General features: G+C 51.9%; 1 protein-coding gene across 3 annotated transcripts in view; it reads left to right on the top strand.

Moving 5' to 3' along the window:
• MYO7A (myosin VIIA) overlaps window positions 1-15,121 on the top strand; it is an 87,291-nt gene that overhangs the window by 4,841 nt on the left and 67,329 nt on the right. For all 3 annotated transcript variants that reach the window (XM_011938939.1, XM_011938942.1, XM_011938940.1), the window contains exons 3-4: window positions 9,916-10,029; window positions 14,904-15,056. In XM_011938939.1, coding sequence (XP_011794329.1) covers window positions 9,916-10,029; window positions 14,904-15,056 — 267 coding nt within the window. The remainder of the gene's footprint in view (window positions 1-9,915; window positions 10,030-14,903; window positions 15,057-15,121) is intronic.

The raw sequence follows: 15,121 nt of genomic DNA, 5'->3' as shown, positions 1-15,121 counted from the left end.
TAGTTTTTTTGTACTTTTTTTAGTAGAGATGGGGTTTCACCGTGTTAGCCAGGATGGTCTCAATCTCCTGACCTCGTGATCCGCCCGTCTCGGCCTGGGGCTGGGTTTTTTCTCAGGACCAAGGAAGCAGCTGAAGCGTACTTCCTGCTTGAGGGCAGGTAGAGCAGGCATTCACCTACTATTTCCTGCCTTGGAGGAGTTCCCAGACCAATGTGGGGAGACAGCTTAGAAACCTAGGAAAGGCACCTGTGACTAAAACTGTGACAGTGAGTCCCCAGGGGGCACAGGGATGGGAGGGTGCCTGGGAATGGGAGAGGCTTCTGCCCTCCCTGGGAGAGGGTGGACATGGAAAGCCATGAGACAGCTGCTGCAGTCCTTCATGAACATACAGGGGCTGAGGTCTCAGGGAGAAGGACTTGCCCAGGGCTGGAATAAGAACTCAGAGCTCTGTAGTGCACCTGACTCATGTCTTTAAGGACCATAAGGAGGGCTTCTGTGCTTCAGTATGTCATGATTCCCGGCTTCATGGTGGGGCCAGGGTAGGGACTCTGTGTACTTGGCCCAGATTTGTGGGCAGAGGGAGGTTTGGAGGTAAATTTGTGGGCTGTTGATAACAGTTGGATTGATGCTTTTAGTAAAATATAATGTCCTTCTTTGTTTCTTGTAATGATTTTGACTTAACATCTATGTCCGATAGTATAGTCATCCCAATTTTTTTTTTTTTTGAGACAGAGTCTTACTCTGTCACCCAGGTTGGAGTGCAATGGTGTGATCTCGGCTCACTTTTGGTTACTATTTGCATGGAATACTATTTGCGTGAAATCCTTCTACTTTTAACCTATTTGTGTCTTTGGATCTAAAGTGGATCTCTTGTAAGCAGCATATAGTTAGATCATGTGGTTGGTTTTTTTTTTCTTTGTTTTGTTTTGTTTTGTTTTGATCCATTCTGCCAATCTTTACCTTTTGGTTGGAGAGTTTCATCCATTTACATGTAAAATAATTACTGTTAAGGAATTAACTTCTGCCATTTTGCTATGTTTTCTGTATGTCTTATATCTTTTCCTCCTCAATTCCTCGTTACTGCTTTCTTTTGTGTTTAATTGACTTTTTTTTCCTAAAGTACTGTTTTGATTCTCATTTACTCTTCTGTGTATTTTAAAAGTTTTTTTCCTCAATGGTTATTCTTAGGTTTACAAATAACATCTTTTATTTTGAGATGGAGTTTCACTCTTGTCGCCCAGGCTGGAGTGCAGTGGTGTGATCTCGGCTCACTGCAACCTCTGCCTCCCGGGTTCAAGCAATTCTCTTGCCTCAGCCTCCCGAGTAGCTGGGATTACAAGCATGCACCACCATGCCTGGCTAATTGTTTTATTTTTAGTAGAGACGGGGTTTCACCATGTTGGTCTCGAACTCCTGACCTCAAGTGATCTGCCTGCCTCAGCCTCTCAAAGTGCTGGGATTACAGGTATGAGCCACTGCACTTAGCCTACAAATAACATCTTAAATCTATAGCAATGTAGTTTGAGTTAAGGCCAAATTAGCTTCAATAATATCTAAAAATTATGTTCCTCTATAGTTTTCTCTCTCCCCCTTTATGTTGTTTATTGTCCAAATTGCATCTTTGTACATTGTGTGCCAGTTAACATAGATGTATCATTATGTTATACATTTGCCTTTTAAATCACACAGAAAAGAAAGTAGTTACAGACCAAAAATACAACAATACTGTTTTTTGTTTGTTTATTTAAGAGATGGAGTCTTACTATATTGCCCAAGCTGGAGTGCAGATGCTGTTCACAAGTGCAATAGTGGTGTACTACAGCTTTGAACTCCCGGGCTCAGGCAGCCCTGCTGCCTCAGCCTCCCAAGTGGCTGGGAGTACAGGCACCCTATCACTGTGCCTGGTCAAATACGACTTTTCTATTTATCTATGCAAGTGCCTTTACCAGTGTTCTTTATTTTTTTTCATATGGCTTTGCATTACTGTCTACTGTACCCTAATTTTTTTTCCTTTTTTTTTTTTTTTTTTTTTTTTTGAGACAGAGTCTCACTCTGTCACCCAGGTGGGAGTGCAGTGGTGTGATCTCGGCTCACTGCAACTTATGCTTCCCAGGTTCAAGTGATTCTCCTGCCTCAGCCTCCTGAGTACCTGGGATTACAGGTCCCTGCCACCATCCCCAGCTAATTTCTGCATTTTTAGTAGAAATGGGGTTTTACCATGTTGGCCAGGGTGGTCTTGAACCTCTGACCTCAGGTGATCCACTCGCCTCAGCCTCCCAAAGTGCTAGGGTTACAGGAATGAGCCCTATGCCTGGCCCCATTTAATCACTTTAAGTGCATAGTTCAGTGGCATTAAATACATTCACAATGTTGCATGACCATCACCACTATCAATTTCTACAATTCTTTTCATCTTGTAAAATAAAAATTCTATCCATTGAACAATAACTCCCCATTCCCCTCTCCCCGCTGCCCCTGGCAACCACCATTCTGCTTTATGGTTTTGATTTGACTACTCTAGGTACCTCACATAAGTGGAATCATACACTATTTGTCTTTTTGTGATGACTTACTTCACTTAGCGTAATATCCTCAAGGTTCATCCATGTTGTATTAATAGCATGTGTCAGAATTTCCTTCCTTTTTAAGGCTGAGTAATGTTTTATTACATGTTTATACCACATATTGTTTATTCATTCATCTATTGAGAAACACTTGGATTGCTTCTGTTTTTTTAGCTATTATAATTAATACTGCTTTGAACATAGGTATGCAAAGATCTCTTTGAGATTCTGCTTTTAATTCTTTTGAGTATATATCCAGAAGTAGAATTGCTGGGTCATATGGTAATTCTCATTTTAATTTTTTTAGGAACTGCCATAGTGTTTTTCACAGCATTTGTATTATTTTACATTCCCACCAGCAGTGCATAAGGGTTCCCTTTTCTCTACATCTTTGCCAAAACTTATTTTCTGTTTTGTTTTTTTGTAATAGCCATCCTAACGGGTGTACAGTGGTATCTCATTGTGGTTATGATTTGCATTTTCCTAATGATGAGTGATGCTGAGCATCTTTTCATGTGCTTCTTGGCTCTTTGTATATCTTTTTTGGAGAAATGTCTATTTCACTCCTATGCCTGTGTTTGTTTGTTTTGGAGACACGGTCTCACTCTGTCACCTAGGCTGGTGTGCAGTGGTGCAATCAAACTCTTGCCTATGCCCAATTTTGAATTGGATTGGTTGTTTTGTTGTTGTTCAATGTCTTTTAATTTTTAGCATTTCTTATAGGGCAAGTCAACCAGTGACAAACTCCCTCAGCTTTTACTTACATGGGAATGTCTTCATTTCTCCTTCCTTTGTGAGGGATAGTCATGCCAGATACAGAATTCTTTCTTGACAGTTTTTTTATTCTTTCATCATTTTAAATATGCCATCCTACTGCCTTCTGGCCGCCATGGTTTCTGATGAGAAATCAGCCGAGACTCATATTAAGGATTCGTTGTATAGAACGAGTCACCTCTCTGTTGCGGCTTTCAAGAGTCTCTGTCTTTGCCACTTGTGGAGAAGAAGCTTATTCCTCCAGCTCAGGGGTGGTCTCAGTAGTCAGTCTGGAACCAGGCAAAGTCAGGGTCTTAGCGCCTTGCAGAGTCTCCCCCAGGGGACCTCTCTTTAGCCACCAGTCGCCAGACCTACTTTACGATCTCTTCCCTCTCTCCTCTGATTCTCTGAGTTTGCTGTTCCCTCTTCCTGGGATGCCCTTTCCCCTAATGTCAGCCTAAAAAAAATCATAAAACCCAGCTGTCACCCCTAACACAACTCCTTTAGTTAACCATGACTGGCACTCATATACATTTGCTCTAACAGGCACCAATCTAGGTGCATTATGCATCTTAACCTGCTAAATCCTCACGAACACGTGGAAGCACTGTCATTTTGTCACCTGATAGATGAGGAAAGAAAGGAACATAGAGGTCGAGGAACTTGCCCAAGGTAACACAGCTTGTGAGTGGCTGAGCTGGGATTGAAACTAAGCCCTGACTCCAGGGTCCAAACTCTTAGCAACTGCGCTATCCTGTGTCTCCAGGGCTAATCTGCCCCTTATCTGCTGGTACCATCCTTATCTGCGCCTGGGTCTGTCCACTACACCAGGCTGGGAGCTCTGAGGACATGTCTTGTTAACAGGGTCTTTTGTGTTTTAGTCTGAGCCTGTACTCAGTAAAGGTGGGTTATATGGACTTATGGAAGAATGCTCAGAAGCTCACCACTAGCGCTTCCTTGTGTCTGAGGTCTGATTCCTGTTCCAATGTGCTGCTGTAGGTGGGTGGGGAGAGATAGACGTGCTTGTTTTCGGCTTGACTCGGAGAAGCACCTCTCCTGAGAGCAGTGTCCCTGAGAGGTCCCAGGAAGTGGGTGGGAATCACTGATCAGTCAGCTTTGTGCTGGGCAGCAGAGCCCTGGGTCCCCAAGGCTGGGACAGGGAGTGGGGTAGAACTGGACCCATCCTGGGTGGCTCTGAGCCTTGTGTGAGGCATCACTGTCTTTTTCCTTGCCATTCCTCCCACCCAGTCCCCCGCCCTCACTCTCTGCCATTTTTCATTTGTTGGGGAGCAGTTGGCTTCCAGGATACTAGGCAATGGGGAGGGCCACAAATGCAGACTGGAGGCCTTGAAAAGAGAAGAGAAAAAAAAGGGAGGAAAGAGGGGAGGAGGACAAAGATAGGCAGGGCGAGGCGAGAAGGAAGGAATGGGAGGGGAGTCACAGGTCCTGGGCCTTCCCGGCCCTCGGGATGGGGTGGTGGCCTCAGGCTCACAGCCCAGCGTGGACCGACGCCTGGTGCCCAGCCCTGTGTGGCTGCTAGGACACAGGAGGCCAGCTCGCCCCACTGCAGGGAGAGCTCTGAGCCATCGAGATGATGCAGCTGTCCTGGGGAGTTCAGGGGACCCCACACCAGGCCTCCAAGGCCTCTCCTGCAGGATGGATGTGGGCTGCTATTTGACCTCTGGGGGTGCGGGAGGAGGACACAGACTCTTCAGGGGCTTTTCCCCAAGCTTACCGCAGAAGGAAACTGTGTATCTGCCCTCACTCCCCAGAAGCAGCCAGGGAGCCAGAAATATCTTCAATGCATCTCCCGTTTAGTCTTAAAAACCCCGGGAGTTTCCCGCGTTCTATTCGGTAACATCCTCGTGTTTCCTTCCATAGAAAACACACTGATTTTTTCCAAAACTGCGGTCAGGTGCGGTGCCAGGTGCCACGTTTATCCCAGGCCTACCGCCACGGTGCCAGTGAGGCCCCCTGGAATTCCCGGCGAAGTGGGGTTGTGGGGGTTTCTGCCGGGACGGAGGGGGCCGGGGTGGTGCGGGCGCCCCCTCGCCGTCCTGCCCGCGGGCGTCACCTAAGCCGCCGTTGCCATGGACCCGCGGCAGATGGCCCGGTTTAGGGTTCCGGGGCGGGCGGCGCGCACGGGATTAGGTGAATTAGGGAGCCTGAGCAGTGCCGCCATCGCCGCACCATGGAGCCCCCCGCCGACCCCGCCGACTCTGCCGACCCCGCGCGCGTCCCGCAGCTCGGCAAGTGGGCGCTGGTGCGCAGCCTGAACCAGGCGTTCAAGACTTACGCTGTCCTGCCGGTGAGGCCCGGACCGGGAGGGGAGATGGGAGGGGGAGGGCGCCTCGCCTCGGGCCTCAGTCCCCACCCCGCCCCCCCTCCCCGTTAGAAGCTGGGCGGGCCGCAAACAGGGTCGCTAAGCTTCAGGGTGTGCATGGACTGCCGCCCCAGGATACCACCTGCGGTCTCTGACCTCCCCCAGCGTGAACTTGGCCGCAGCTGCCCTTTCCTGGGAGGGGAGGTTTTGCATCTGGGAAACCCAAGCCAGGCAGGCCATGTCTGGGCGGGGGTGTCCTGCATTTGCTGAGGTCCAGAGCAGGGAGCACCTCCAGGTGCACAGAGGGACCCGAACCATAGTTTGTGGACTGGCTGACCGCTGGTGGAAGGGAAAGCTCAGCCCACTGGTCTCCTCTCCAAACTATGTTTAGCAACTAGACACTGGCAAGACGCTTGGCTCACGTTTCCCATCTGTGAAAATGGGGTGATAAAACCAGTGTCCCAGAGTGATCACAAATATAACGAGGGGCAAAATGTCCTGAAACAGGCTCCATAAACAGGGACTGACCCCAGGCCTGGTCCTAGAGTAAGGAAGAGACAGAAAGGGCTAAGGCCCCATGGGGAATTATTAATATTGGCCCAAGACTGGCTTGATGCCTGGGAGGAAGGAGGGTAGACAGAAAGAACAATGTGCATTTGTGTGGGTCTCTCATCTTTACATGCACTGACTCCTTCCATTTCAAGGCTGGCGGAAACTGAGGCCCAGAAAGATTGAGTGCCTCACCCAAAGAGACACAGCGTTAGTGGTGGAGCTGGGACTACAAGCCAGACATCCTGACTATGTGTTCACTGTAGATGTGTGCTGGCTTTCCTGGAGGGGAGGCCCCACAGGGGTTTTGGGGTACCCCTGAGAACATTTGAACAGACCCGTTCTAGGAAGTCATGACTGTGGGGCTGGGAGCCTGCATAGCTACCGGGGCCTGGGAGACCCTCTGCCCTGGTCACATATTTGATAGGAGAGAAGCTGGGACTTGCCCCACGTTACACAGCCATGCTGAGGCATGTGTCATGTCACAAACGAGATCTTCCATTCAAAATGAGACCAAGCAAGGTGCCCCACACAGTGTGTAAAGTTGTCACGGAACATGGTGTAGGAATGGGGCCAGATGCAGTGGTGGGGTGCCTGGGGCTAGCCATGGGGATGGGAGGGAGTGCTGGGGTCCTACCTGGAGCCTGGTTCCCCTTTCTCACTTGCCTCCTGCCCCTCAATGAAGCTTCATCTTCTTTCATGGCTTCCTCCCTCCCTTCCTTCTCCCTCTGAGCCAGTGACTCTTGACCCACCCTGGTTTTGGTCCTGGCTCTGTCCTCCAGATGCTAACAGTCCTGTCAGTCACTGGTTTGATGAGTGACTGTGGTCAGGTTCCTTTCTTTCTTTGGCCCTCAGTTTCTTCAGCTGTAAAATGAGGATCCTTACAACCTTCCTGCATTGCAGTGCTTCAACAACTTTTCCTAGGGCCACAGGAATGTTCCCCTTCAGAAGTCCTAAGACCCCAAATTCTCCCTGAAGCCTCTCCCCTTCCATCTGAAACTGTTTCCTCAAGTCTGACCTAGAGCAGAGATAATTTGGTCACTGCCCTTTGGTGACAGCCCTAAGTAAAAAGAGTTCTAGTCATGTCTGTTTGCTGTGTGGCCCCAAGTGCTTCACTCAGCCTCTAGGAATCTCCATTTCCTGCTCACATGAAGTTTTTTTGATTTTGGTTATTTTATCTTCTCCCAGGGGGAAACAAACATTTTCTGTGTGCCAGGCCCCATGCTGGGCTGGGGGATACAGGTGACTTAGACCCCTGCCTTCCAGTTGCCCTCAGCCTGTCTCCAGCTTGCCTTCAGGGCCCATGAGCCATCTGGGCACAGAGGACTCTATCAGTACTTCCTGTTTTGCTCACTGAGCTACATGTGGGGCTGGGCCCAGGGAATGTCAGGAAAGAGCCCTGGATTTGGGGTTTCTCAGACCTGGGCTTCAGTCCTGGCTCTGCCACAAAACAGCTGTGTGACCTTGGGCATGTTTCTTGACCTCTCTGAGGAGAGAAATTGGAGACAGTCCCCTGGCCACATACTGTCGCCCACAAGTGAACGCGCTCCCCACCCCTTCTCTCTCACTGAGGCCCGCTCTGGGCTGGGCTCTGGGGAGCCACAGATGAGGGACTCAGACCCAGCCCCACCCTAGGGAGCTCCAGGCCAGTGGGGAAGGGGAGCAGATCCAGTGTGGGGTGGCTGTCAGGGGTAAGCCCAGGGTCGGGGAGTGCAGCAGGGCTTGGGCACAAGCAGCTGTGAGGATTAAATGGGGCAGTTTATGGGATGCAGCCTGTGGAGCCCAGGCCCACAGTGAATGCTCCGTAAACAGGAGTTCTCTTCCGCTCCCAAGCCTCTCCAATTTTTCTTACTTTTTCTGAGAGGAAGTTTGGGTTTGGGACTAGCCTGACTCTATCATGTGCCAACCTCCCATTCATATGAAGAGAGGGTCCACAGGGGCAGCTGTGGCTGGAAGAAAGCACATAGATGGCAGTGGTCCCATAAGACTATAATACCATATTTTACTATTCTTTTCATGTGTACGTTTAGATATGTTTACATACACAAATATACACCATGGAGCACAACTGCCTATAGTATTCAGTACAGCAGCAGGTTGTACAGGTTTGTAGCCTAGGAACAAGAGGCTACCCCATCCAGCCTAGGTGTGTAGTGAAGTACACATCTAGGTTTGTGAGTTACACTCGATGACTCCAAGATGTTCGCACAGAACTTATCTCTGGCGTTAAACAATGCATGACTGTAGCTGGTTCTGATGGGAATAAGAGGAGGCTGAAACAGTAATGAGTTGGTCTTGGACTCACTGAGTTCCGCCTTCACTGAGAAATGTGGAAATTGAGGCTCAAAGAGGTCAGCGACTCACCAAGGCCAGGCAGGGCCTGAAACCCAGTCTTCTGACTCCTAGCCCAGAACAGATTGTGTCAGACCATTCCCACGGGTTTACTTCATTGTGAATCAGTTTTATCAGCTGTTACATTTTTATTTGCGACTTGATATTAAGTTATATTCTTATTAAAATGTCTGAGTTCTTCCACACTCCTAGGGAGTTTGAGTACCATCCAAAAAAGAATACTTTTATTAGGATTAGAATAAAATCTAAGCTTGTATCCCAAGGCCAACAAAGGGCATATGTATCCTGGACCCTGTCTACTTCTCCGAGCTCCCTTTTGCTCATCAGGTCCTGCCTCCTGGCTGTTCCTTCCTGCCACAGGGCCTTTGCACATGTTCTTTCCTATGCTGGGATTACTGTCCCCTGCTTTTCCCTTGGCTGACTGCTTGTCACCCTTCAGGTGTCAGTTCAGCGATTCCCTCCACGGAGCATTGGCTACTGGGTCTAGGTTGGTTGGCTCTGTCATTCTCTACCATTGGCTTGTTTATTCCCTTGACAGCACTCACCCTAGTATCCAAAGTGATCATGCTGATCTCAGTTGTTTGTCACCACCTCTAACTTGAATGTAGACTCCATAATCACTGCTCACCCCCCAGCATTTAGATTTATCAGTGCTTTGTACTCAGTAGGTAATCAATACATGTCTGTTGAATCCATCAGTGCTGAATGTGGTTGTTCTCGGTCCATTTCTCTGACTTGGGATTTTAAGTTTGACTCTCACGATCCCTTACTGAGTGAGTAATGAGACCCAGGCCCTGGGCCAGATGCCACAGAAATGCAAAATGACATCCTCCTGCAAGGTCAGGGCTCTCCCCACATGCCAGAAGACAATGTGGCTGAACCCTTATCTAGGGCCCAGCACGGAGTGGTGTCCCTGTGAGGAACCTGTCACGATGATGATGAAAATCGGCCCTGGAGGTAAAGAAGGATGCAGCTCACCCACGGTCTGGGTGTGTTCTGGTGTCACCTCATGTTAGAGAGGAAGTGGTTTGAGTGGTCTGGTGTTTCTGTCTAGACTCCCGTGAATCTGTCATACACATGTAGAGTGTAGATCCATGGGGAGAGCTGGGCTTCAAGAGGCTTTGGCTCTCTCTGAGCCTCTGCTAACTCTTCTGTAAAATGGGAACATGGCTGCTCTAGAGGAGGGACTGATGACATTGCATAAATGCCCAGCCCAGGGCCTGCCCTGCTCCAGAACGTTTCTAGTAAGTGTGAGTCCCCTTCTCTTCCCCCTTCTGTGGTTGGCCCAGAGCCTCTGGTGGTAGCAGAGGGATACAGGGCTGCCTGGAAGGGGGCTCCCTGCTCACCTGGCCTGGGACTCTCTCTCGCCCATAGGGGGACTATGTGTGGATGGACCTGAGATCGGGGCAGGAGTTTGATGTGCCCATCGGGGCAGTGGTGAAGCTCTGCGACTCTGGGCAGATCCAGGTGGTGGACGATGAAGGCAATGTGAGTAGTCCCCTCCCTCCTCCTGCCCCATGCCTTGGGGGAAGATCTGGGCTGACAGCTGCCTCAAAGCAGGGAGATGATCTAAAGGAGATGGAGGCTGTGCCCGTGCCCCCACTTCTGCCTCTCAGATGCCTCCTTCCATGAGCCTTCCCCAGCACCCCAGCAAGAGGGAACCCCCTGCCTGCCTCAGGCTACTCGTTCTGTTTCCACAAGCACTTCAGTTCACTCTGCCTGGTGTTAGAGATGTGTGTGTGTGTATGGTGGGGTTTGAGTGCAGGGGGAGCAGGCTAGAAGCTCCTCAGACACGGAGGTGCTTTGGGGGCAGACTGACTGCATTCAAATCCCATCTCATCCACTTGTTAGCTGTGCAACCTTGGCCAAGTCTCCTTCCCTCCTAAGCCTCAGTTTCCTCTTTGTAAAACGAGGATAATAATAAGTATCTCACAGGACTGTTGACCCACATGTGAGATCACGCGTGTAAAACGCCTCAGTGAAGTTAGTGCTAGTCTGAAAGTTAAATGAACGCCCACAGCCTTGCTGTATTGGGTTACTGACATCACATGAATCCACTGTCCACCTTGACACTGCCCTGGAAATTGGTCTCACAGATTAACCCTTTATCTGTGGCCCAGAAGGAAAGAGACCCCAGAAGTGTACGTTTTCTAGGTAGTGATAGTGGGGCCTCGGAGAGGTCTGAAGTCAGGGGCCTGCCCTGGAGAAGGTGGCTGGTTCACATGAGGGCCTGGAGGGGAAGCTCTGGGGCCTCTGAGCATGCATGCACATGTGTGTGTCACTGGGGGTATGAAGATGGGGTGCAGAGCACACAGGTGCACCTTAGCAGGGATATGAAGAACCCAGGGAGATTCAGCTCTGCCATAATGTGGGCTGTGCCCCGTGGTGTGCCAGGGGCTGGGGACATAGAACTGGACTGAGTCCCTGTCTTAGCCTCCTGGTCTGAGGGAGGAGAGTCAGGAGAAAGAGGGTGCAGGGACTTGAAACCGAGGCTCTGCTGGGGATGAGAGGAGGGCTCAGGACCCTCGAGGCCAGGTACTTGACATGGAGTGGGCAGGAGCATCCCAGATATTCCTGCAGCCCTCAGGTGCATCCCCTCAGCGTTTACAAGGCCCTTTAACCCAAGTTCTGTCTTTGGACTCTCATGGCATCTGTGGAAGGCAGGGAGGGAAAGAACTGTTACCCCATGAGGAAACTGAGGCACATAGAGGGACCACGCAGCCAGTCACACAGCTAGTAAGTGGTGGTGCTGGCATTAAAACCCAGGACTTCTGTCTTCTATGCATGAGTTTCCCCTGTCAGCATTATCTCAGTGGTGACTTTGGGGGTCAGGTTCTGCTAATCACATTTTTGGCCCCTGGGCTGTAGAACCCAAGTGCTTCCAATATTGTTCCAGAGGCTCCAGTTCTAGGACCCTCTAGGAAGCTACTGTGAGGGTGCAGCCCCAGAAGGGGAGGCACAGGCTGGCTGGCAGCACAGACGGGCCTGCTAACCTGCCCAGAGCCCCCAGGGTAGGGACCAGGGACTCTGTCTGCAGGCTTGAGTTTCACCTGGGTCATGTTGCATGTCAGATGGTGTCCCGTAACTCTGAGTCATCGAATCCCAAAGGTCCCCTTCCGCTTCTCCTCCACCCAGGCCCTGAGAGTGGGGGCTGCAGGAGGGGTGGGCATGACTGGCTGGCAGGGGCAGTTCAGGAGGCTGGGGTTTGCATCCGTGGCATTGGACCCCCAGGGCTTCCAGACCCCTTCTTTACAAGCCTTTCCCACCCCCATTCCATCCCCTCTCTCCCCACTCCAGGCTGTCTTCTCTTACCCCTCTGTCTGCCCACAGACTCCTAGCAACTTGAGAGCAGGGAACAGGCCAGTCCCATCTGGTTCCCCAGAGTTCATCAAGGGGTCTGCCCAGAGATACCTCTTGGCAAAGACTCGCCGAGTGATGAATGAAAGGTTATGGTTCCAGTCCCCACTGGAATCCCAGTGTCTTGCCTTTGTCCAAGCCATTTCTGTTGCCAGATACACCCCTCCTTCCCTTCCTCTAGGGAGCAAGTTGTCCCCGCTCAGTCCAGGCCAGCTCTTTCCCAAAGGCGTACTTGGTCCCTGGAATTGACCATGTTCCCCTCCCCCATTTGCTGGCATTCCTTCAGGCCAGGCCTCAGCTACTGCCCTGGTTACACTTTGGCCCCTGGTAGGTACCTGTGGACCTTGACCTGAACACAGTGTGAGCGGCGCAGCTACTGGGCAAGTCATTTTACCTCTTGAGTCAGACTCATCACTGTTAAATGGGGTCAGTGATTCTCTGTTAGGGATGTTAGAAGAGCAAATGTAAATCAAAAGGCAGTAGAGTGACAATGCCCAGCTCTGGCTGAGCATTTACCAAGCAGCAGCACTCTACAGATCTGGCAGGAGAAAGCTGTCAACAAAGATGGATGTCGTGATCACATCCATCAGTCCTCCCAAAACTCCTGGGAAGAAGGGACTCTTACTCTCATTCCCATTTCACAGCTGAGGATGTGGAGGCTCAGGAGGGTAAATTGATGTACTTTGGGGTCTGGGGTCATGCCATGACTGAGCACTGTCAACCTGTGTGCTGAACTGTCCTGGGGAGGGATGTGGAGACCTGAGGTTGGGGTCAAGTGGGGATGGCAGACAGCCTGCCCAGGAGCCCTCTCCCCTCCTGTCCACACTGGGGCCTAGGATAGAGGCACGGAGCAGGGACGGTGTGGGGAGATTTTCCAACGGGATCAGCTTGTATAAGACATAGGGTGCCTGGGAGAGAGGAATGTTCCACACGAGACTGGAAAGTCCAGGCAGGTTCCCTAATGTCAACACCCAACCCCTCGCCTTGGGGAGGCTGCATGAGAGCCTACCCTGTGTTGAAGTGCTGCTGGCCTGGAAGTGCCATGGAGTGTCAGGGAAACGGCTGGGGGGCCCTGCCCAGCGCAGCCTCTGATCCCCCTGAGGGCCTGGGCAGGCTGCCACCCTCCTCCAAGCCTGTTTTCTCATGTGAAGTGAGGGGGCTGAAATGGGGGACTTCTGGGGTCTCTCCATAACTGACTTCTGCCTCTCATTCAGACCTGGTCCCCTGCAGTCACCAGCCAGCCGTCTGTCCCATCAGAGGCTCCCTGCCACATCATTTGTGCCTAGCCCCTGTGCGAGACACCGTGGCCTCAGATGTGGCCGTGGAGGCAGGGGGACAGCACAGGTGAGGGTGGCCAGCACTGTCAGGGGAGGCTTCAGAAACTGGGAAACCTCTGAGCCAAGCCTCGAAGGCTAAGGAGAAAGAAGGTAGAGGGAATGGTGGAGCAAAGTCACAGAGGCCTTTGGGGACACGAAACCCATGTTCCCTGGCTAGGAAGTGCCAGGGGTAGCTGGGATGGAGGCTAGGGATCCCTGTGTCCAGCACATGTGGGCTCTTGATGCCAGGCTGAGGAGCCCAGGAGAGTCAGGGAAGGGCTGAGAGCCCCAGAGTGACAGGGTCAGGAGCGTGCCTCAGGAAAGGACCAGGGGACGAAGGATTTGATGGAAGAGCCAGTGAGAAACGGTGGTCTCAATCAGGGTGTGGGCTTGAGGGTGGTGAGGAGGGCACTGCCCACTCAGCACCTTTTAGAGCGTTGAATGGGCAGGACTGGGTGACCCGTTGGACTGGGGTGGTGGTGGGGGGGAGCTGATGTCCAGATTCATGCTAGTGTCCAGCTGTTGGGGTTGGCTCTGCCAGAAGGGACCTGGAGGAGGAGCAGGTGGGGGAGGACATGGTGTGTGCCTCACATCTGCTCAGCAAGTCTCAGGGCCTGAGCTGGGGGATGGCAGAGAGGTCCCCTTTTCCCCCAAAAGGCAGGTCCTGGGGCTACTGGGTCATGGCATTTGGGGATGGGAGGACTGAGGTACACTTAGGCGGTGGCCACACTTCCCTGAAAGTCTGGGATTTTGCAAAGGTGCTGGAGACCCCCCTCTGGGGTCGGGGAGGGCCCCAGGGCCCTGAGAAAACCAGGGCTTTGCCAGCTTGTTGAAAGAGCCCGTGCACTTCCCAAATGCTCACCTATCTGCCACCACAGGGCAGCCGGGGAATACTGCAGAGTTAGGAGAGCTGGGCAAGCAACCTGTGTCCTCCACTTCAGCTCACAGGTCCCGAGAGTTCACACCCCTTGCTCCCACAGCTCATCAGCAAGCCCCAGGAAATACCGCCCGGTGGGTCCACGTCTCCCCAGCACCACTACTACCGCCCCGCCTTCCATCTTTCCCTTGAATGTGCCAAGGCTTTGCCGGCCTGAGCCATTGTTTTGCTGTTCCCTGGACCTGGAGCCCTCTGCACCCCCCACCCCCCAATCTTTTTACAGTGGTCTCTTTCTCTTCCTTCATGCCTCAGCTCATATGCCACCCCCTCAGAGGGGTAGACCCTGACCACCCCATCTCAAGCAGCTCCTCCCATGACTCTCCAGCACATACACCTGTTGAGGTATTCTTGGCACTATCTGAAATCACTTTTTAATGTTTGTTTGTTTGTTTTTCCACCGGAGCCTGAATTTGAGACCAAGCCTGTCTACCTCTAATTAGTACCCTTTCCACTCCATCCTGCAGAGGGCCTGAGGGAACTCTGATCCCCTTACTGACAGCAGTCAGCTGGGGCCAAAATCCCTGCCCTGCCCACCTCTTAGGTCTGCGAGAGAATCCCCTAAGAGAAGGAGCAGTCCTTGAGGGGTAGAGGTGGCTAGTACCATCCTGAAAGGCTCAACCTGGTTAGAACTGACCGTGTTTGACCGCGAGAGAGGTCAAGGCCCTTACCGGGGTTGGCACTCACCCCGCGCTCCCGCCCATCCTGGCCCCTTCCCCTGAAGCGCGCTGACGTTGGCCACCGGCTCCCCGCAGGAACACTGGATCTCCCCGCAGAACGCAACGCACATCAAGCCTATGCACCCCACGTCGGTCCACGGCGTGGAGGATATGATCCGCCTAGGGGACCTCAACGAGGCGGGCATCTTGCGCAACCTGCTTATCCGCTACCGGGACCACCTCATCTACGTGAGTGCCGCCCCGCCGGCGTGCCAGTCCAGGCCCCTCCACGCCCCGCCCCACCCACCTCTCCC

Source organism: Colobus angolensis, unplaced genomic scaffold (assembly GCF_000951035.1).
Source record: "Colobus angolensis palliatus isolate OR3802 unplaced genomic scaffold, Cang.pa_1.0 Scaffold179, whole genome shotgun sequence".
Lineage (NCBI taxonomy): Eukaryota > Metazoa > Chordata > Mammalia > Primates > Cercopithecidae > Colobus > Colobus angolensis.
The sequence above is the reverse complement of the archived record's forward strand: the minus strand, read 5'-3'. Positions and strand labels throughout refer to the sequence as shown.